The following is a 21040-nucleotide window of genomic DNA, read 5'->3' as shown; positions in this document are numbered from 1 at the left end:
TCCCGTGAAAAATTAATCACATGAATAAGTCCTTGTATGACTGAAATCGTATGTAACTACTGCCACAGACCCAGCAAGTGGGAAGAGATGTGTTGGAAAGACAATATAATTTTCTATAGGCTTTAATTAAACAAAGGCATTACAAAATTCAGCAATTAAGTGTTTTAAAATGGGTATACTACAATCCTCAGTGTTCAAAACTCTCTTGTTTTTAGAAAACAGGGTTATGTCCTTGATTTCTCTTGACTACATGGAATTCCCCCCCTTTTTTTCTTTTATGACTTAACTCAGTGTCCTGTATGATGTTAAAATAATGTAAGTTGTAGTATATTAACCTTTTCAATTTATTTCAACAAGATCATAAATTATTATTGCTTAAAGCTCATTAAAAACAGACCAGCAACATATCCCAAATATTGTGTTCTTGGGCTTGTCCAACTGGAAGGTCCAGTTTGCTATTTATTTTTTCTTCAGTTCTCTAAAAATGCAATTACACCCATCCAAAGCTCTTGGTATCTGTCCCATTAATTAAAGATCATAACACATGAACCACAGTTTGTCCACAAATATATCCACCTATGACCTCTTCAACAACCTTAGAGAAGAGAGAAAGAGAAAGGCTTTGAAAAGTATGTGGAAAATTAACACATCTGGGATTTGGCAGATCAAAGCAAGCAGCAAGCTCCAAATCAACAGACTCCTCACAGAGAATGCTCCACCATTTTATTTATGTTGAGTATGAGTGACTCTGCTGACTTGACATGTGGCAGTTTGGCAAGGGAGAGAGACAATCGTGCAGGGAACAAGGCCTCAAGCCATTCAGAGACTTATAGATTAAAATCCAACACTTCAAGTTTTATCCATAAACCAGTGCAGATTGTGCACCAGTGCTCTAAAGTTATGGATCTAAGCTAGTTATAGGCAGTATATATACAATGGAGTTTGCTGTTGGATTTGCCTTTATAATGGTCAGCAGCAGCAGCAAGAGCCTGAATAAAAGCCCATCAAAATCAGAGGTCATCCTTCCATTGTCTTCACTGGGCTTTTGAGCAGGTGTCCATTGCTTAGGACTGGTGTGGATTTATTTTTGTCTTGTTCTTCCATATTTAAAACAAATACATGAGGGTCCAGGATGAAATTGCCAAAAAACCTGAATATCCCTTGTGACCTAAGACAAAAACCCAAGAAAAAAGAGCTACATAAGGACAGACAGGGTCAGGCCAAAGGTCCATCTATCCCAGTATCCTGTCTTCTGACAGTGGCCAATGCCAGGTGCCCCAGAGGGAATGGACAGAACAAGTAATAATCAAGGTATCTATACCCTGTTGTTCATTCCCATTTTCCAACAGAGGTTAGGGACACCATTCCTGCTCATCCTGACTAATAACCACTGATGGACCTGTCCTCCACGAATTAATCTAGCTCTTTTTTGAACTCTGTTATGGTCCTCCTCCGGCAAAGAGTTCCACAGGTTGACTGCGCATTGTGTGAAGAAATATTTCCTTTTTATTTGCTTTAAACCTGCTGCCTATTAACTTCATTTGGTCATGCCTAGCTCTTGTGTTATGAAGAGTAAATAGCACTTTCTTATTCGCTTTCTCCATATAAGTCATGATTTTATAGACCTGAATCATATAAACACTTTGTCAAAGGGTGTTGTGAAGGCTATTAGCCAGGATGAGGTCCCTAGCAACTGTTTGTCATAAGCCCCATGGGCAACTGGGAATGGATAACTTGGTTATTCCCTGTTCGGTTCATTTCCTCTATGGTGTCTAGCATTGGCCACTGTCGGAAGACAGGCTACTGTGCTAGATGGAGCTTTGGTCTAGTCTAATATCTGTTTTTATGTAAAAGTCTGCAGGTTTGGTACCTTCATCTACCTCTCCATAAATTCATTTTACAGTGATAAATTAAGCCACAGTGAAGGTAAGTGATTTTCTCCTAGTCACAAAACAAGCCAGAGATGGAGTCAGAACCCACAGGAGTTGCACCCCACAAGTCTGTGTCGTATTATAATACACACTTTGCCTGTGGGAAACTACGGTCATCTGAAGAAGTGGGTTGTGCCCACGAAAGCTCATGATACCATCTACATGTTTTCTTAGTCTATGGCTACATCTAGACTGGCATGATTTTCCACAAATGCTTTTAACGGAAAAGTTTTTCCGTGAAAAGCATTTACGGAAAAGAGCGTCTAGATTGGCACGGACGCTTTTGTGCAAAAGCACTTTTTGCGGAAAAGCATCCATGCCAATCTAGACGCGGTTTCACGCAAGAAAGCCCCGATCGCCATTTTCGCCATCGGGGCTTTTTTGCACAAAACGATTCTCAGTTGTCTACACTGGCCCTCTTGCACAAAAGCATTTGCGCAAGAGGGTTTTTTCCCCGAATGGGAGCAGCATTGTATTTGCGCAAGAACTCTGACGATCATACCTTAGATCGTCAGTTTTCTTGCGCAAATTCAAGTGGCCAGTGTAGACAGCTGGCAAGTTTTTCCACAAAAGCAATTGCTTTTGCGGAAAAACTTGCCAGTCTAGACGTAGCCTATATGTTTTTCTATATGTTTTGTTAGTCTATAAAGTGCTACCAAACCATTTGTTGTTTTTAAGTTGATCCTGTACAGACGAACTTGGCGACCCCCCTAAGCTTCTGTTTTTCAAAGTAAGCCAAAGTCATCCACCTGTAAAGACTGTATCGCTCCAAGTTAAAAAAAAACCCAGAATCTGGGTTCACCCATCCTGGGAGGGGCTTAGGGTCTCCAACTTTCAGACGAGGAGCAGCAGCATCTGATGATTTTCAGTGTGGGCCCCCCGACACACACACCCACCCCCTACCTACCCACACACACACACACACACCCACACACCCCCCTCCTACACCCACCACCCACCCCCCCCTCCTACCTACACACACCCCCCTCCTACCTACACACCCCCCTACACACACCCCCACCCCCACCCCCTACCTACACCCCCCCCACCTACACCCACACACCCACCCCCTACCCACCCACACACCCACCCCCTACCTACACACACACCCTACCTACACCCCCACCCCCCCCTACCTACACACACACACACACACCCACACCCTACCTACACCCCCACCCCCCCCACACACACACACACACCCTACCTACCTCTCGGCAACACCCCCCTCAAAAGCGCCCCTTCTCTACCACCAACCCCTTCCTGCCCCTCAGCTTCTCACGTGGAGCCTCGCCGCGCCCGGGCCAGGGGCTGCTCCAGCCCCGCCCACCATGGTCAGGGGGCGCGCCGGCCCGGCCAGAGGATCCCCGCCCGCAGGAGGACGGTTAACCGGTTAACCGTCGCATCTGAACGGTTGACGTTTGAAACGGGGCTCTACCTCCCGGAGCGCGTGGCCGGCTCCTTGACCCCCGCGCGGCAGGGCCTGGCCCAGTGGGCCCCAAGCCCCCGTCACAGTTGGGGCCTTTGGAGCCTCGCCTCACATACAGAGCACGACGCGCCGCCCCGGGGCCTGCCCCCGCTAAGTGCCTCAGTTTCCCCAGCGGTGGGGGGAGGGCGACCCCACGCTCCACCAAGGCTGAGCCCCCCCCTCAAGCTCAGTAGACTCTCTAGGGCCTACTGCGTAGCCATGGCAACCAGGCCTGGCCTGAAGCCCAGAGGCAGGACCCGCCCCCATGCCCGGGACGGGAGCGAGGGGGGACCCTTCAGCCCAGCCCCCCCAAACAGACACTGGCTCCACAGACTCACCAGCTTCATGCTTTACCCGGCCGGCGCTATTTACTGTGACCATCCGCCCCTTTTCCTGCCCAGCCTGCCCCGCGCAGAGCATCATGGGACTCGTAGTCCTCTTGCCGCCGCCCGCCCCTGCCCAGGATGAAGTCATGCCCTGCCGCCCCTTCCCCAGGTGCATCCTGGGAGTTGTAGTCCCTTCCTCTCCCCAGCCCCTCTCTCCGTCGGCGCGCCGTTCCGGAAGGGCACGCTGGGCGTTGTAGTCCTCCTGCCTCGGCTCTCCCCTTCACCCAGGGGAGGGGGGAACTACAAGTCCCAGGGCTGCGCAGCGGCGGCAGGTGGGAGCTCGGATGTTGATATCAACATGGCGCTTGCCAGACAGACAAAGACAGTCAGTCTGGTGTGATTGAGCCAAAAAAAAAAAAAAAAAAAAAAAGGAGCAGGGGGGAGGGGGGATTTTCTCTTGGGGGGGGCCGGGGAGGGGGGATTGGACGCGGAAGGATTTTCACCCCCATTGCTCCCCTCCCTCTGCACCCCCGTTATTGCCCCCCTCACACTGGGGCTGGGGATCCCCCACTTGCGCTCTTCCATGGTGAGGTGGAGAAGGGACCAGCGTCCAGAGGTGAGTGTTGCTGGGCGTGGGGGACCGAGCTGCTTTGGGAGGGGCATGGGAAGGGTCCCCTGAGCTTGAGCTGGGCCTGGCTGGGGGAGTTTAACCCTGGGATGGGGGGAGCTTCCTTGAGCCCCTGGAGCACAGGCTGCGTGAGGCGGATTTGGGGGTGGCAGGTCCCCTTGCCCTGTGCTGGGTTTGGCGTGGGTGGAGGGGGAGATCCCCTTAGCCTGTGCACATTTTGCTGGGAGAGTTCAGTAGAAGGGATCTGGGTGGCTCCTTGTATCCTTGAAGTGGGGGCAGGGAGGTGTCTCCTAGGCAGGCTTGTTTTTTTGTTGTTTTTTTTTTTTGCTGGGGGAGTTCAACACTGTGGTTCGGTGGCCGTCTTCTTGCTTTCTTTGAAATACAGGCTGCGAGGGAGGTTGATTTTTGGGGCGGGGAGGGGTAGATGGGTGGGAAGGGGACAGAATCCTTTTAGGTTGGGTTTTGCTGAGGAGTGTACTGCTGGGATGGAAAAGGCTGGTGGCTCCATGTGCGCTAGAAGCACACGATTGTGGGAGAGCAATGGTGTGTTTGGGAAGTGGGACTTGCACCAGGTTAGACTTGCTTCTGGTGGACTTTTTAGGGTTGGTCCTGCTTTGGGCAGGGGACTGGAATTGATGACCTCCTTAGGACTCTTCCAGCCCTGTGAGTCTATGATGGGTGGTGTCTGAAATTTGTGTGACTATGCACATTGCCTGAAATAGGGGACAGGTAAAGGGAAAGAGGACAGGGACAGATTCTGTTGCTGCTTGCAGGGTGTGTTGGGCTATTCTGCAGGCTGTTGTAGTTTTGCAGGGAGTTGAACACAGGACTAGGTGGGTGGGGTGAATTAGGAAAGAAGGAAGGCACCTTGCCCACTGTTGGGACATTATGGTGATGAGTGCACTATTAATACCTAGATTCTATTCTTGAGACACACAATGTGTGTGGCATGACTGACTTAAGGTGAAAGAAGAGGAGGTTGGTGTTTTTCGCGGAGGAATTTTATACTGGCCTATGAGGAGGACAGGGAGGGTACCTTTGAAACAAATAATATGCCTATGAAAGAACTTGGGAGAGGGAGGGTCCTTGTTAAGAGAAGAGACACTGTGTTGGTAGGGTCGGATGAGTGTGGGTGGATGTAGGGGGATGGCACAGTGCTTTTGTGGTTGTATGTCCAAGACACTAGTGATAGCTTACTACCAAAACAAATCTGCTTGATACAGAAGCAAGAGTATGCATCATGAGGAAGAGATAGGTGAGAATCCTAAGGGGATGTTGTAGCTGATGTGTTCAACACTGGAGGGCGGGGTGGGGGGGGATGGAGTGGACATAAGAGGGTGGCTCCTTGAATGTACGGGAGATGAGCATGGATGAGGTTTTTATTTTGGTTTTACTTTTAAAATGAGGCTCAGGTTTTGAGGTGGGGGGAAGGTGTTAAAATAATATTTATATTTTGTATCTGAGACATTGCTTTGAATGCCCGGAAAGTGCCTAAAAAGATGATGGCTGGAGAAGGTGGCAGAGAATTCTGTTAGGCTGTTACATTCTGTTTTTATTTTTTGCTTTTCTGTGGAGTTAAAAAATGAGCAGGATGGGTTTTTTTGAGGTGTAAGTATACATACAGCAAGGTGAACTGAGTTGGGCTCTTGCACCTCAGTTTTGGGTGGTGAGTTTTGGTGTATAGGAAGGAGTGGTTAAAAGTGCCTCTAAATGTGTCTGCAGGGTATTTTCTTTGGAAACAATTTTTGCATTAGCCCTGAAAAATCTTTTGATCATATGTTTATTTCCCCCACCCCCTTCAAATAGGGGAAGGAAAGAGTGCCTTTTGGGGTTGGAGGGGAAGAGGAAGTATGAAACATATTCCCACTTCCCTGTCTGTGAAGTCCTATCGACTCAGTTTATTCTGGAGCTCAAGTAACACTGGCAACACAGAGAGAAGTGTCTTCAAGTGCTGAATGCATGTGGACTGAAAGTGGAGGATGTTAAATGTAATGGCCCAGGACATTGAGTTGGGAAAAGTAAGTCTGTTAGGTACTGGCTGTGTGCTCTTGGCTCAATAATCAGAGGGACTAGATAGATTGAACTCATAAAGGAGATGCAATTTGCATGAATGATGCCACCCGAAATAAAGTTGTGTTGTATAAACGGCTTGTGCTAGGCAGTCAGCTCATCTTGCTAAAATCCCGGAGCGCCTGTCTGGATCCCGTGATACCACTAGCTCATTTCTGCAGGGCTCATCAGGTGCAGAAGCCTCTCTGCTTCCTTCCTAGGATGGTGCAGCTGGCATCTGATTTCCTCTATGGATGGGAGAGGAGGAGTCCTGTGCGATTGTTTTTTTCCTTTGAGATGATTGCATTTTCCTTGGCCTCACTGTTCCCTGCCTCATTAGTAGAAACTGCATCTATATTTGTTTACCGCAGGCATGCCAATGGGGATGCCTGGAGTAGCGGATAGTGGGTCTATGTGAATTCATCACAATAACATGTTTATTTTTTCCCCTTCCATTGTTGTACAATTATCTTAGGGGACAGTTCTGCAACAGCAGGCTGTAAACTTCATTTGTTTGAGGTTTTTTGACCCTCCTTTGCTGCATTTCTGAGCTAAATCTTTAAGGAAATGATTGGGGACAGGCAGCACATTACATACACATGATTGGAACTTCTTTAGCTTCAGACAGACTTTGTCTTTGGTTATGAAAATTATTTGCCATCTCTCTGTTCTAGGAGTTCTGGAATCTCTGAGGTGGCAGGTTTATACTCCATCTGTCTATAAATTGATGTGCTGCTTGCATTTGGAAACACTGGACATTTTCTCTTATGCAAAGATTCTTCATCTTTAACTCCATATGACATGCACAGACATTTTGTAGGGTTGACACAATTGTTTAGTGGGTAGGGATGTAAAACCTGGTTAATCAGTTAACTACTTAAACACTAGGTTTAAAAGGTTAACTGATTAAGCACAGGATCCCAGTGGGGGACCGCTCCAGCCTGCCCCCACAGCTGCTGCTGCTTGCTCTTGGCCCCCTTTCCCACACAGAGGTACCTACAGGTGGGGGGAGGCTGCTCCCAGATACTGGGTAACTGGTTACCCATTCACATCCCTAGTAGTGGGCAGAGTACAGGACTAAGAACAAGGAATTTGTTTCATCCTGCCAGGCTGGCACCAAATAGGCATCAACATTTTTACTATTATGTCACTTAATGGAGAGCAGAGCAGGTCTGCACAGTTGTAGTGCGTAGCCCACTAGCTGTTTTATAGTAGTGTTACCATGGATGAAACTGCACAGTTTTCAGAAGAACCGTGGGAGGATTTTACAAAAATCCTATATAGACGAAGTTGTCCATCTCTCCCAAAACTGACCAAGTAAATGGCTAAGTCTGTTGGATATTTTTAAAGCATCTATCGCTATACAATCTATTATAATTTTGTTAGCTAGGGATGAAATCTCATTGGCTCAGCACTACGAAGAGCATGAGTAACCAGTTGCTGCCTCCACCATGTTATCCCTTGTCTCAATTTCCCTATGTGTAAAATAGGAATGCTTACTAGCTTCCTTCAGAGTTGGGTTATGAGTAAATGTCCGGTGCTTTGAAAGTGGAGTTAGCGTTTTATGAAGTTTTATTTTGTAGAGCTGAGAAGTGACAAATCCATACAATTATGGAGGAACTTGGAGATTCTCTGTCTTCAAATAAGGAACAAGAGAAATGCCAGGGCTTTGTTTTTTCTTTACCCTGAATAAATGCAAAGGTCTGTACTAAAATGTATTTGCTCCATGCCTAATTGTTTGAGGCAGATCTGCTTCCATTGAAGTCCATGGGAGTTGGGCCCTCAGTACGTGATCCCTAGGTAGGGAGAAGGACTCCAGACAGGCAAAAAAATGAATGAATTGTTCAGATACAAGAATTAGTTTAACTTATAACATATTACCTCTCTTTCATAAACAAGTATTTCTGATGACACCGACACCAATAAATAGTAGCTTGTGTGGAATGTAGTGGGTTTGGATTTAAACCAAAAAATGTGTAACACCTACAGTGGTACTGGTTCACACAAACTCCAGTGCCTGTGTTGATCCCAGAGGGGTTCTGATTACAAGATCAGGACTTATTATGAGCATATTCTTCACCTTCTCAGAGTTTAATATTTAAAGTCAACTACTTAAAGGGATGCTGTCAATTTAAAAAATCCCATTACAAAGAAATGTATGCCTTTATCCTTATTATTGATAATTTTTACACAGATAGTTTATTTTTACATTTTTTGGATGCTTTAAAATCAATGGAGTCAGTTTCACTTTACATTGATTTATTGGGGCTTCAACCAGTGCACAGGAGTCCACCTTGTATCTTTCCAAGGCTAGATTCTTACTTAGGCTTGTGCTGACAGTATTATCTTTTGCATTAATCTTTTATGTTACCAATAATGTTTAATAATATTAGGGATTTAGTAACACTTAAAATGTAGCACGTGTCTTGGATCTGATATTTTCCGATTTTTTTTTTTTAAATGAGACACTTATGTCACGAGTTTGGATGGTGCATGACAAGGAGGGGTTATTTTAAAATTATTTATCAAATCACTTCTCTAAAGTTGTGTGGTAATCCGTTATAGATAATAAGGATCTGGAAAATGTAGTTTATTGTTCTTACTATTGTATTCCAGTAGCAGTTACAAATCTCAACAAAGATCCCAACTATGTTTTGCGAGGTGCTGCATATGCACTTAATAAGCGATAATCCCTACTCCTAAGCACTTAGATTGCCTGATTCTGTAAACAGAATCTGAATGCAGGTTGTCCACTCACATGCTTAACGTTAAGTGCGTCTGTAAGTTTTTGCAGTTTTTTGGGTGCAAGCAGACAAGATAGATAGATAGGGTGTGTAAAAAGAAATGTTGTTCCCATTTTACAGATGATGAACTGTGAGGTCTAGACAAAGTGAATGGCCCAAGATCAATGACCAAGGTTGGGAAATGAACTCCGATTTCCGGAGTGTCACTCCAGTGTTTTAAACACCAGACTGTCTTGCTCTCTGAGTTACTTGGCTAGCTACTAACTTTTAAAATAATGTCTACAGATTCTTTTCTTTCTTTCAAACTTTCTAAACGGAAGGCTGCAGTTACTTTTATTTTCCAATTGGGTCTTGAAAATAGTAGATTGGAAAGCTTCATCTATATAGAACTTTCCTGCCCTGCTCCTAACCAGAAACATTCTCTAGCAAGTAAAACCTTTCATTTAAATTCAATGAGAAACTTTTGAAGGAAAGAGGAGTTGCCAACTGTTGTCTTTGTTGCAGGTTAGCACATACAATTCCATCGATCTGAGAATATTTTATGGTCTATGACAACAACAACAAAAAGTGGAAAATTAGTTCTCTAGTATCTGGCCAACTGAAAATTTCATCTTGTAACTGTGAAAGACACATTTATTTTTGTTGTGCTTGCTAAAAAAAAAGTTGCTAATGACATAAACTAGGTTGAAAATCTGTTCCTTCTTGAATCTAGTCGTTTGGATTTTCAATCAGGGAATTTACACAGGATTAGTTTGTGGCCGGAAATAGTTGTCGAGGAGCCTTTTTCATACCAAGCCATGAAGTGAGGATATGCTCAAATACATTTTGTTTATTGTGTTGTTTGAAACACAGATTTCAATCACATGTTCACCAAAATCCCACAGTTAGTGTTAGACATAGTTTATAATGGTCTAGGGATGATATTCTAGGCGGTGCTTGATTCTGCTGTGGGGGCAGGGGGCTGGACTTAGGGTTCGTCTAGACTACATCCCTCTTTCGAAAGAGGGATGTAAATGAGCCTGATCGAAAGTGCAAATGAAGTGGGGATTTAAATGTCCCATGCTTCATTTGCATAATTGCATCCCAGCGGTCTTTCGAAAAAGGGTATTTCGAAAGTGAAACCACAGTCTAGACACGGTTCTTTAAAAAAAACCCCACCCTTTTTTGAAAGATCCCGTACTCCTCATTTTTTCAGGAGTACGGGATCTTTCAAAAAAGGGTGTTTTTTTTAAAAAAAAAAAGAACCGTGTCTAGACTGCGGTTTCACTTTCGAAAGACCGCCGGGAAGCAATTACACAAATGAAGCATGGGCTATTTAAATCCCCGCTTCATTTGCACTTTCGAAGTGCTTCATTTACAGTCTAGACACAGCCTTGATGATCTCTCGAGGTCCCTTCCAGTTCTACTGTTCTATGATTCTATGATATGCTACTGAACAAAGTGCTCATTTCACAGTTGTGAAGCTGCTTCTGTAGGTATTACTGCTTTATAAAGCCATACCTAATCAGAGTGATCGATGGACGGCCATATATACAGGCAGTACTGACACTGTAAAGCTCTTACATTTCATATTTGATTAAGAACATAAGAATGGCCATCATACCATTTTGTCACTCAGTTTTGTGAGATCCCTTTCTAGCTCTTTGCAGTCTACTTTGGACTTATCTTGAGCAGTTTTGTATCATCTGCAAATTTTGCCACTTCTCTGTTTACCCCTTTTTCCAGAACATCTATGAATATGTTGAACTGTACAAGTCCCAGGCCCCTGGCTGCCACCACTATATACCTCTCTCCATTTTGAAAACTGACAATTTATTCCTACCCTTTGTTTCCTGTCTTTTAACCAGTTACCCATCTATGAGAATTCAAAAGCTTCAGAGGGGTAGCCGAGGTAGTCTGTAACAGGAAAAACTTAAACAACAACATATAGTCTAGTAGCACCTTAAAGACTACATGTTTTGTTAGTCTTTAAAGTGCTACTAGACTATTTGTTGTTTAAGTTTTTCCAATCCATGAGAGTACTTCCCTCTTATCCCAGCACAATTTACTTAGCTTAAGAGCCTTTGATAAGAGACCTCGTTAAAGGCTTTCTGAAAATCTAAGTACATTATATTCCCAGATCCTCCTTGTCCATATGCTTGTTGACTTCCCTTCCGCGCCCCCCCCCCCCCCCCCCCCCCCCCCCCCCCCCCCCGCAAAGGAGTTCTTGTAGATTGGCAAGGTATGATTTCCCTTTACAAAAAATATGCTGCCTCTTTCTCAAACAAGTTATGTTCATCTTGATGTCTGATAATTTTGTTCTTTCCTATAGTTTTAATCAGTTTGCCTGGTACTGAAGTTAGGCTTACTGGCCTATAACTACCAGGATCACTTCTGGAACACTTCTTTAAAATTGGCATCAGTTGGCTATCTTCCAGTCATTTGGTACAGAAGCTGATTTAAATGGTAGGTTACAAACCACAGTTAGTAGTTCTGCAATTTCACATTTGAGTTCCTTCAGAACTCTTGGGTGAATACCATCTGGTCTTGGTGAGTTATGTGTTTAATTGATCAATTTATTCCAAAACCTCCATTAACTTCATGTGATGCTTCACTCTGGGAGAGTTCCTCAGAGTTCTCACCTAAAAAGAATGGCTCAGGTTTTAGAATCTCCCTCAGATTTGCAGCCATGAAGAGTGATGCAAAGAATTAATTACTGATGAGACACTGTTCTTATTACTAACCACTCCATGATAGAATAATACTTTGTACTTTTACCAGCTTTCCAGTCAGAGAAACTGAGGCTCAGAGGCTGAGGGACTTGTCCAAGTTCACACCAGTCACTAGCAATTGGAAATATGAATCCTTTTGCTCCTATCCCATGCTTAATTTGCATGTCAGTATGTTTTTATTTTTAAATCTGTAAGGAGTTTATGATTTGATCATTTATGATGCCTGTGGACTTCCTTGGCTTGATGTTTCTCAGCCTCAGTAAACCCCTTCGATTCATTCTTTTTCAGATTTGTCAAAGTTCTCCTTTTCTTATTATGCCAAGACCACCATGTGTGTAACTTTTCAGATGACTTCTTAAGGGCCAGTTCCCTATTCCTTTATCTCCCTCCTCCTGTTGATTTCAGTAGGAGTTTTTACCTGTGCGAGGTTATAAATCTGCTCCAGGAACATGCTGGTTTGTGTTGCCATGCATTTTATTTCAGCATCTTATTCCATTATTTTTGTATAATGCAAAAAATTCTAAGCTTGAGCAGTGAGTGGTTTTCAGAATCAAAAGCCAATCTGTGACTGATTATTTTGTTCAAATGCATTTGTTGAGCAGATTTCCTCCACCTCTAATTTTAATCAAGATGGCACAGTAAAGGTAAATGTAATGCTTTAGATTAAGTGTGTTCTGATTCATCTTTATCATGTCCATGCAGTACAAATATATGGTATAAGATTTTTGTATTTGTTTACTCTTTTGTTGAGATTACTAGTCAATAATTTATGAATGGCTGAGCCTATGGCTCAGATATGATTTAGTTTCTTAGCAGTATGACTAAGTTTATCGTATGGTTGACCACGCACTTACTTAAGTACATGTGTGTTTACTATGTTAAAGAATTCTTCCGTCCATTTGCTTACCTCTTGTGGATGGAATATTGCTGTCAGACCTATTCAAAAATATCCTGGCATGTTGCTCTGTACTGGCAGCAGCCTACAAAGACTAAGTTTTATTAATTTAATTATTTCCTAATTCATGGAAGTGGCTAGGAATAATATCCTTCTTGTCTTGTGGAAGAGACATGAAATGTACATGAAGCCCATCCAGTGCTGTGGAGGCAATACTTAAGCTGACAGCAGGCTGAAGAAGTCTATGCAGTGAAAACCCAAGTACACCACATAAATCCATTATGCTTGGCCATGAATATGCCATGAATATGCCGTGGGTAGATCTCCTTTGCTCTGAATCCCAAGAGTTGTTTAAAGTTCATTTACTATTAATTCAGTAGCAAAACTGCCTTTTTCTTTTTTTTAAAGAAATGTGATTCATCATGTCAGTGAATTCTTATTTGTGTCCTCGCACAAAACAATCACTCTTGAAACACAATAATAAAAGTCCTCTTCTGGGGCTTCAAAAATAATCCTGCCTAAATTCATTGCTTTGAAAGATCCTACATTCTGTAAAGTCGGACATGTAAGCACATGGCCACTGTCTGCATTTTGAGCTATCCAGTTGTTTTCAGCTCTGAAATAAGCACCGAGTCTATTCCTTACTTTGCCAGCAGTACTGCGATACTAATCCGAGCAGAAGGCACTTGGCACTGACAGTTTAAGAATGAGTTGCCCCGCTAGGAATATTTATTCGATTCTTTATAGGACAGTATGTCTGAGATGTGGCTTCTGTGATCGCAGCTTCACCTTTTGCTTCTCATCTCTGTCTGGCTTTATTGGCAGAGTTTTACAGTTGGGGTAGTGGTAGTCAGTCACAGCATGCAGTAGCTCTGTCATGAAAACAGTAAAAGCTTAAAAAACTATTAGTGTAGCAGCACCTTAAAGACTAACAAAACATGTAGATGGTATCATGAGCTTTCGTGGGTACTGCCCACTTCTTCAGATGAATGGAGTACAGTATTAAAAATTCAGTTCCAAAATAAATAGGGGATGGAGGGTGGGGAGAAAACTTAATCTGTAAATTATGTTAATTTCCCACGCTTCCCTGTGTACTTGGATTGTGGAATTGGCTTGAAACAACACAGTGACTTGGAGATCCATTTAATGAGTGCCCGGGCATGTTTAAGTGTTCTTCAACAGGTTTCTGTGTGTTGCCTTTTTGGATATCTGATTTGTGTCCATTACTTCTTTCCTGTAGAGACTGTCCAATTTGGCCAATATACATGGCACAGGGGCACTGCTGGCATTTGATGGCCTAGATCACAATAATGGATGTGCAGTTAAATGAGCCCCTGATGTGGTAGCTGATGTGGTTGGGTCCAGTGATGAAATCACTTGTGTAGATGTGTGGACAAAGTTGGCACCAGAGCCGATTACCGGGGTGGTTTCCTGGCATAGGCATGCACAGCACATTTCATTAGGTGTGCACCCAAAGAATTTTTTTAAAATGTATTTTGACCCCCATTAGCCACACCCCTGACCCCCATTGGCCACACCCTGACTCCCATCGGCCACACCCCTGGCGGTAACACTCTCGGGGCAAGATGGACACATGACCAGAAGTAAAAGGTGACATGTGACCCCCCCCTTTAAGGACTTTTCCCACCATCCTCCTACCAATAGGGATTAGTTTGGCCCCCACCAGGCCCCCTTATGCAACTATCCTGCAATTGCATTAACCCAATGTGTGTGACATTAACTCGGGGGCGGAGAGCCTGGGGGAAGTGTTCCCTCTAATAGTTTCCTCCCATGAGCAGAATGAATTTTGTGTTGTGCACCAGTACTGAGTTAATGTGGCTTGTTTGTATGTGCCACTATGGCACCCAAGTTATTAATAAATATCTTATAAACCTCTATCTTTTCCCTCTGCTGCCATGTCTCCCCTTGCTCCCCTGGTGCCTGCTTCCCCCCAACCCCTCACCTTCCTGCTGCCATGTCTCCTCCCCTTGTTCCATCAGCTCCCCTGGTGCCTGCTGCCTCCCAACTCCTCACCTTCTTCTGCTGTCCTGACTCCTGCCCTTCTCACTGCTCTCAGCCCTCCTGAAACCTGCCCCCTCCACAAGCCCTTCTCTCCCCCCTGTGCCCACTCCTCCAGTAGCCCCACTCTGATCATGTGAGCTACCCCTCCTCATCCCCTCTCCTAACATCTCCCTCTACACACCTGCCTTGCCTCTCTCCTCTGGTGCTGGTCCCTCCCCTGCAGGTGTCTGCCCTTCTGCTTCATCCCCAGAATCCCCTGGCACCTGCACCAACCCTTACTCCTGCACTCTCCTGGTGCCTCCCCTTTCCCTTACTGCCCCTGCTCCCTTTGCCCTCTTTTTCACTGATGCCCACCCCCTCACCACCCTCTACCTCCATTCCCCTCATGCCCCTGTGCCCTCACACGTCTTGCTCCATCCCTGCCTTCCTCATACCTATCCCTTCTTTTAAGCCTTCTCCCAGCACCTCCCTACCCCCCTCTAACCGCCAATGCCCTTACCCTCTCCTCGCCCAGCATCACCCTCTCCCCCTCCCACTGACTCCTTCCCTCCTGCCCTTTTCCTCATTGTCTTCACTTGGCCCCCTGGCATTTGTCTCTCCTCTACCCTGTTCCTTGGTGCCTTCCCCTTTCTTCTCCTGACCTGCCCCCCTCCCCTCAGCACAAGTCCCTTCCTCTCCCACCCCTGCCCCCTATTTTTCTCCCCTCCCCTCCCCTCCCCTACCTTATCTTACCTTTGACTAAGCTGGCTTCTGCCTTCCAGTTTGCGGGGCTGGAGTCAGTGCCAGCCCAAGCTACAGGCCGGCCGGGCCCTAGCCCGGGGTGCCGCGCGGTGCTGCCGGGCCTTGTGGGGGCGCCCCCGGGCACAGAAAGGGTGCCGCACGGTGCTGCTGGGACGGGCGGGGCCCGAAAATGGCTCAGTCTAGCGTCTGTGGTCGGGCCCCGGCTGCTTCTGCCGCACATGCGCTCTCTCTGCCCCAAAGTGCCCCATACATGGCCATGGGGAAAGTGAGGGGCTGCAGCTCCCTGTCTCAAATCCCCCTCCTCCCGTGTGCACGCCTGTGGTTCCCAGGGCTGGATTAAAGGGGGGGCTAGCCAGGCAGCTGCCCAGGGCGCCAACCTATGGGGGGCACCTGATGGCAGCTGTAAGGGGCGCTGAACGCCCGGGTGCACAGCGCCCCTTAGAGCTGCCATCAGGCACCATGCCCCAGGGGCCACGTGGTGCCCCTTAGAGCTGCCATCAGGTGCTGAGCACCCAGGGCCGGGGGCCACATGTCACCTGATGGCAGCTCTAAGGGGCACCATGTAGCCCTGGGCACGTGTCGCCTAATGGCAGCTCTAAGGTGCACAGCGCGCCGGGAGGCGGGGCCGCGCATGCATCGAACGTCCGCTGCCCAGGGCACAGGAATGGCTCAAGCCAGCCCTGGTGGTTCCTGGATGATTATGATGGAGGTGTGCTGCGTGGTTACTGGGAAGAATTTGTTTGACGTTAGGGGTTGTGTCTTCGCAAGGATTGGCCTTCCCTCACTCTCCCAGGCCCGGGGGGGGAGGGATCATTTTCCAGGATAGGTTGTGGATTGTTGATAATATGTTGGAGGGGTTTAAGTTGTGGGCTGTAGGTGATAAGTGGAATTCTGTTGTTTTCTCCTCTTGGCCTGTCTTGAAGTAGTTCATATCTAAGTACTCTTCTGGCTCTGTCTATCTGTTTTTTCACTTCTCCAGGTGGGTATTTCAGTTTTAAGAATGCTCTAGAATCATAGAATCATAGAATAATAGGACTGGAAGGGACCTCGAGAGGTCATCGAGTCCAGCCCCCCGCCCTCAAGGCAGGATCAAGCTCCGTCTACACCATCCCTGACAGATGTCTATCTAACCTGTTCTTAAATATCTCCAGAGAGGGAGATTCCACCACCTCCCTTGGCAATTTATTCCAATATTTGACCACCCTGACAGTTAGGAATTTTTTCCTAATGTCCAATCTAAACCTCCCCTGCTGCACTTTAAGCCCATTACTCCTTGTCCTGTCCTCAGAAACCAAGAGGAACAAATTTTCGCCTTCCTCCTTGTGACACCCTTTTAGATATTTGAAAACCGCTACCATGTCCCCCCTTAATCTTCTTTTTTCCAAACTAAACAAGCCCAGTTCATGAAGCCTGGCTTCATAGGTCATGTTCTCTAAACCTTTAATCATTCTTGTCGCTCTTCTCTGTACCCTTTCCAATTTCTCCACATCTTTCTTGAAATGTGGCGCCCAGAACTGGACACAGTACTCCAGCTGAGGCCTAACTAGTGCAGAGTAGAGCGGCAGAATGACTTCACGAGTTTTGCTTACAACACACCTGTTGATACAACCTAGAATCATATTTGCTTTTTTTGCAACAGCATCACACTGTTGGCTCATATTCAACTTGTGGTCCACTATGACCCCTAGATCCCTTTCCGCCATGCTCCTTCCTAGACAGTCGCTTCCCATCTTGTATGTATGGAACTGATTGTTCCTTCCTAAGTGGAGCACTTTGCATTTCTCCTTATTAAACCTCATCCTGTTTACCTCTGACCATTTCTCTAACTTGCTAAGGTCATTTTGAATTATGTCCCTATCCTCCAAAGAAGTTGCAACCCCACCCAGTTTGGTAGATCCTCTAGATAGATCCTGTAGGTGTTTGTCTCTGTCTTTGGGATTGGAGAAAATCCAGTTGTATGTAGGGCTTGGCTGTAAACAATAGATTGAGAAATGTGTCTTGGATGGAAGCTAGAGGCATGAAGGTAAGTGTAGTGTTTGAAACAGTAGTCAGATCTTGACCAAGAAGGTTGTCCCTAGTAGTTGGGGCACAACTTTGTCGTCTTGGCTGTGTCACAGGATTACTTTGTAATCCGGGGCAATCACTTAACCTGTCTTTGCCCCACTTGTAACATGAAAATGGTTCTTCGCAGGTCTTTTGGGTGGCTTCATGTTTGTAATGTACATTAAGATCCATGGATGGACAGTGTATTAGAAGTCCATGCCAATCTCATGCTTTTAAACAAAACTGAAATATCTAGAGGCTGGTGACATAAATGACATAACTTTATTTAAAAAAAAGACAAGAATGAATTACTTAATCTAATTGGAGTCTTATGCTCCAGATGGGGAAATCAGAACAATACGTTTCTCAATCAGCCATCAGTCTTTAACCCCATAGCACTGCCCCATGACTTTGCAATCAGTAGTAATTCACCATATTGACTGTATAATGTTAGCACAGTGATTTATTATGCTCATTAGAAAGGGAGTGTGTCCAGTGGTCTGAACACTGGTCTAAGATCCAGGGAAAATGTTCGTTTCTGCATCTGTAAAGCTGGAATATTAGTGGCCATATGAGCTCCTGTCTGACACTAATCTCTATCATAAGTTTCAGGGTGAAAGATATAAGAAGCTGCACAGTGGATAACTATGTAATAGTTTCTTCCTAAAATCAGACAGTTAATGTGTGGCTTATGCCCTGCATTATGAGAGTTATGCTCACCTGAATGTTAATGCCATCAGGTGGAATTGCCTTAAGTTCCTGCAAAAAGATTTACTCCTCATCCTTTCCTGCTACCACAACGGGTACTGTTAATGACAAGCTACAAGGACATTGGTTTTATGTCCTGTCCAGCAAATGTCTGCTTCAATAATGCAATATTTCCTCTTTTTTTGGATTTAATGTCAACTGCCATTTCCTCGCTTTTACTAGAATAAAGGTCTTCCTTACATTAAAAGTACCATCAACCAGTTCTTCAGGTTTTTTAAGGCTGTTATACAAACTCCAGCTAAATTTGCTATCAAAATTACAAAGGCAAGATTTTAAAAAAATAGAGACGATGTTTTTCATTATGCTTCTGGAGATCACGGTAACACTGCATCCCTCTGCCAATAAAAACTCATCTGCATCTATAACTCTTAAAGCTGCTCATGGTTTGAGTCATGTCTTTCTCTTAGTAAGAGGAATGGCCCAGTCTCCATGTGTCCAAAAAAGCTTTCTGTCTGTTATGTGGCCCTGCCAGATTGGTCTCCCATTCTGTGGTGTAATGCACTCTAATCTTCGCAAGTAGCAGTTTTGGAGGAGGAAATATTGCTGTCACTCCTTGGTCACGCTCAAGTACGTTCTGTTTTCTTCATAGTAATACACCTTGTACCACCAGCAAATATGAGGAGTCAGATTTGGCAGTGAAATTGTTTGCCATGAGTCTTCCCTTTCCCACCCAAGTTAATTTTTGGCTCTGAATCCTTTCTGGTGATGGCTGTGACCAGGAGCGTGCATACACATCTCATTCTGCAGGACCCTACACCCTTGCTCTGGTAGGAATTGATTTGAATGAAACATTACAGGAGGGAGACATTCTGCAGGTGCACACTGCTGTATGAGAGCTGGAATCCAATCCTGAACTTAGCTTTAATGCCGCTGTTGGAAGGCATTTTCTTTTTTTTATTAAAACAAAACTCGGTAGAGGGTTGAAGTGGTTTATCAAATGGGTATAAAGCCAATGTCCTGACTCCAAAGACCTAACAATATCACTTTGCCAGATATAGTGCCTGAGAAGCTAGTTCTTCTGGGTGGGGACTAGTTGAAGCAGTCAAGACACAAATGCTTTGTAAAAGTGGGTTTTGAGGAGAGATTTGATGCACAGAATGTGGGAGGCCATTCGAAGTGTGAGGGAGAGTAAAATAGAAGTTGTGGAGCTGGGTGCACTGCCAGAATTGGGCTTACTGAGCTTTGGAAGACTAAAAGTGGCAGTGGAGATTGAAAACTGTGTGATGCTTCGCTAATTGTAAATACATTTATAACAAAAGCCAGTGACTCTCCCTGGCTCAGTTGGTATCGGACTTTTTCTGCTCTGCTCTCTTTTTGCTGGCGTTGTTTAGTGAGTGTGGCTGCAACGTAGAACTTGATTACGTGAAACGTGGCTCTTTCTGTGGTATTATAGTGCTAAGGAAAGAGATCCCGCTCACTAAAATAGCTGTGTATGGGACGTGCCACTTGTTTAGGTGATGCACAAACCTCGGAGAGAGGGGGGGGAGTTGTTAATCAGGATCCAGTCCCTTTTGGGATCTAGTGTTCACAAGCCCACTCAGTTTATATTTTGGTTTTGCAGATAAAATTCTTCATATTTGTTATTTGCATTCCAACAGTGCTGAGCAGTTCCGAACACAAGCAGGGCCCCATTGTGCGAGGCACTGAACAAAACAGAGAAGAGAGAGAGTTCCTGCTCCTCAGAGCTTACAGGCTAAATAAAACTGTCTTAATAATATTTGTTGTTGCAAATGAAGGCAAAGGCGAAGGCCTAGTCTACACCTAAAATGCAGGCCACACTAGTCAGGTCACTCAGGGATGTGAATCAACACACTGAGAGACATAGGTAAACTCACCAATACCCCAGTAATAAACACCATTAGTTTCATGGAACAGTTCTTCCGTGATGGTTGCCAATTTTGCTTGGACATATTCCTGGAGACTCAGGGCAGTTCTGGTAGGTTGTCAACTCTTTCTTCGTTGACCTAGCTACCACTTCTCAAGGACATGGATTATCTACAGCGACAGCACACCCAGTTCAGCCATTGCAGCAAGTGGCTACACTGCAGTGCTACAGGCTATAAGCTGTGCTCCTGTATTGTATTGTAGACAGACCCTTAGTGCTGGTCCAAGAAGCCATTAAAATCTCTGTACTTCTCTCGCTAAGGACAGTAGCATCCAAGCTCTGTGATACTGAAGGCCTTGCTGGCATCTTTCCAGAAGACTGTGGCAATCCAATATGCCAAAAAAGGCACATACTAAAGAGCAAATGAATGCTCTTGTATCATCTTTGATAAAGAGATTAAAAATGGCCTGTTGGTTCAGCTAGCCAATAAGAAAACCTTCAGAGAACCAGCTCCCTTCATTCTTTACAATTAGGGGCCTGCTTCTCCTGTAATACACAGCAGCGCTCAGGATGGATAAAATCAGTGATATTAAAAAAGAATCCCGTGTTTTAAAAATGAAAATTAAAACTGTTTTCTTTTTTAAAAGTTACATAGCTGCTTGGAAATTGATAACCAATGTTAAAGCCTATGATCTATTTAAAATTATTTAAGTTAAATAAACATTCAAGCAATGCAAGTTTGCTGGCAGCATTTTAAGGAAAGACAAAACACTGAGCTGGTGGAAGTTACCAGTGGCTAAGCAGCTGGAACCAGAGTTTGATGAAGTGCTAACCCAGCTTTTGACAGCAATAGCCCTTCTGCAGGTGCAGAGACAATATTTTCTTAGTT

General features: G+C 45.0%; 2 protein-coding genes across 18 annotated transcripts in view; one reads left to right on the top strand and one right to left on the bottom strand.

Moving 5' to 3' along the window:
• INTS9 (integrator complex subunit 9) overlaps nt 1-3892 on the bottom strand; it is a 92524-nt gene extending 88632 nt beyond the window's left edge. Inside the window, exon 1 of one of the 5 annotated variants that reach the window (XM_075923266.2) lies at nt 3738-3892. In XM_075923266.2, the coding sequence (XP_075779381.1) occupies nt 3738-3746 (9 nt within the window). In that variant the 5' untranslated portion in view covers nt 3747-3892. The other 4 variants (XM_075923268.2, XM_075923264.2, XM_075923269.2 and 1 more) reach the window with 4 other exon arrangements.
• Nucleotides 3893-4063: 171 nt separating this feature from the next.
• HMBOX1 (homeobox containing 1) overlaps nt 4064-21040 on the top strand; it is a 158702-nt gene continuing 141725 nt past the window's right edge. For 6 of the 13 annotated variants that reach the window (XR_001369105.4, XM_025190996.3, XM_006135579.5 and 3 more), the window contains exon 1: nt 4066-4341. The gene's annotated coding sequence lies outside the window, so the exon portion shown is untranslated. Of the gene's footprint in view, nt 4342-21040 lie in introns of all 13 variants that reach the window. The other 7 variants (XM_025190995.3, XM_006135576.4, XM_014579763.4 and 4 more) reach the window with 3 other exon arrangements.

This window comes from Pelodiscus sinensis, chromosome 3 (genome assembly GCF_052426305.1).
Source record: "Pelodiscus sinensis isolate ZL-2025 chromosome 3, ASM5242630v1, whole genome shotgun sequence".
NCBI lineage: Eukaryota > Metazoa > Chordata > Testudines > Trionychidae > Pelodiscus > Pelodiscus sinensis.
This window is presented reverse-complemented; position numbering and strand designations above follow the sequence as displayed.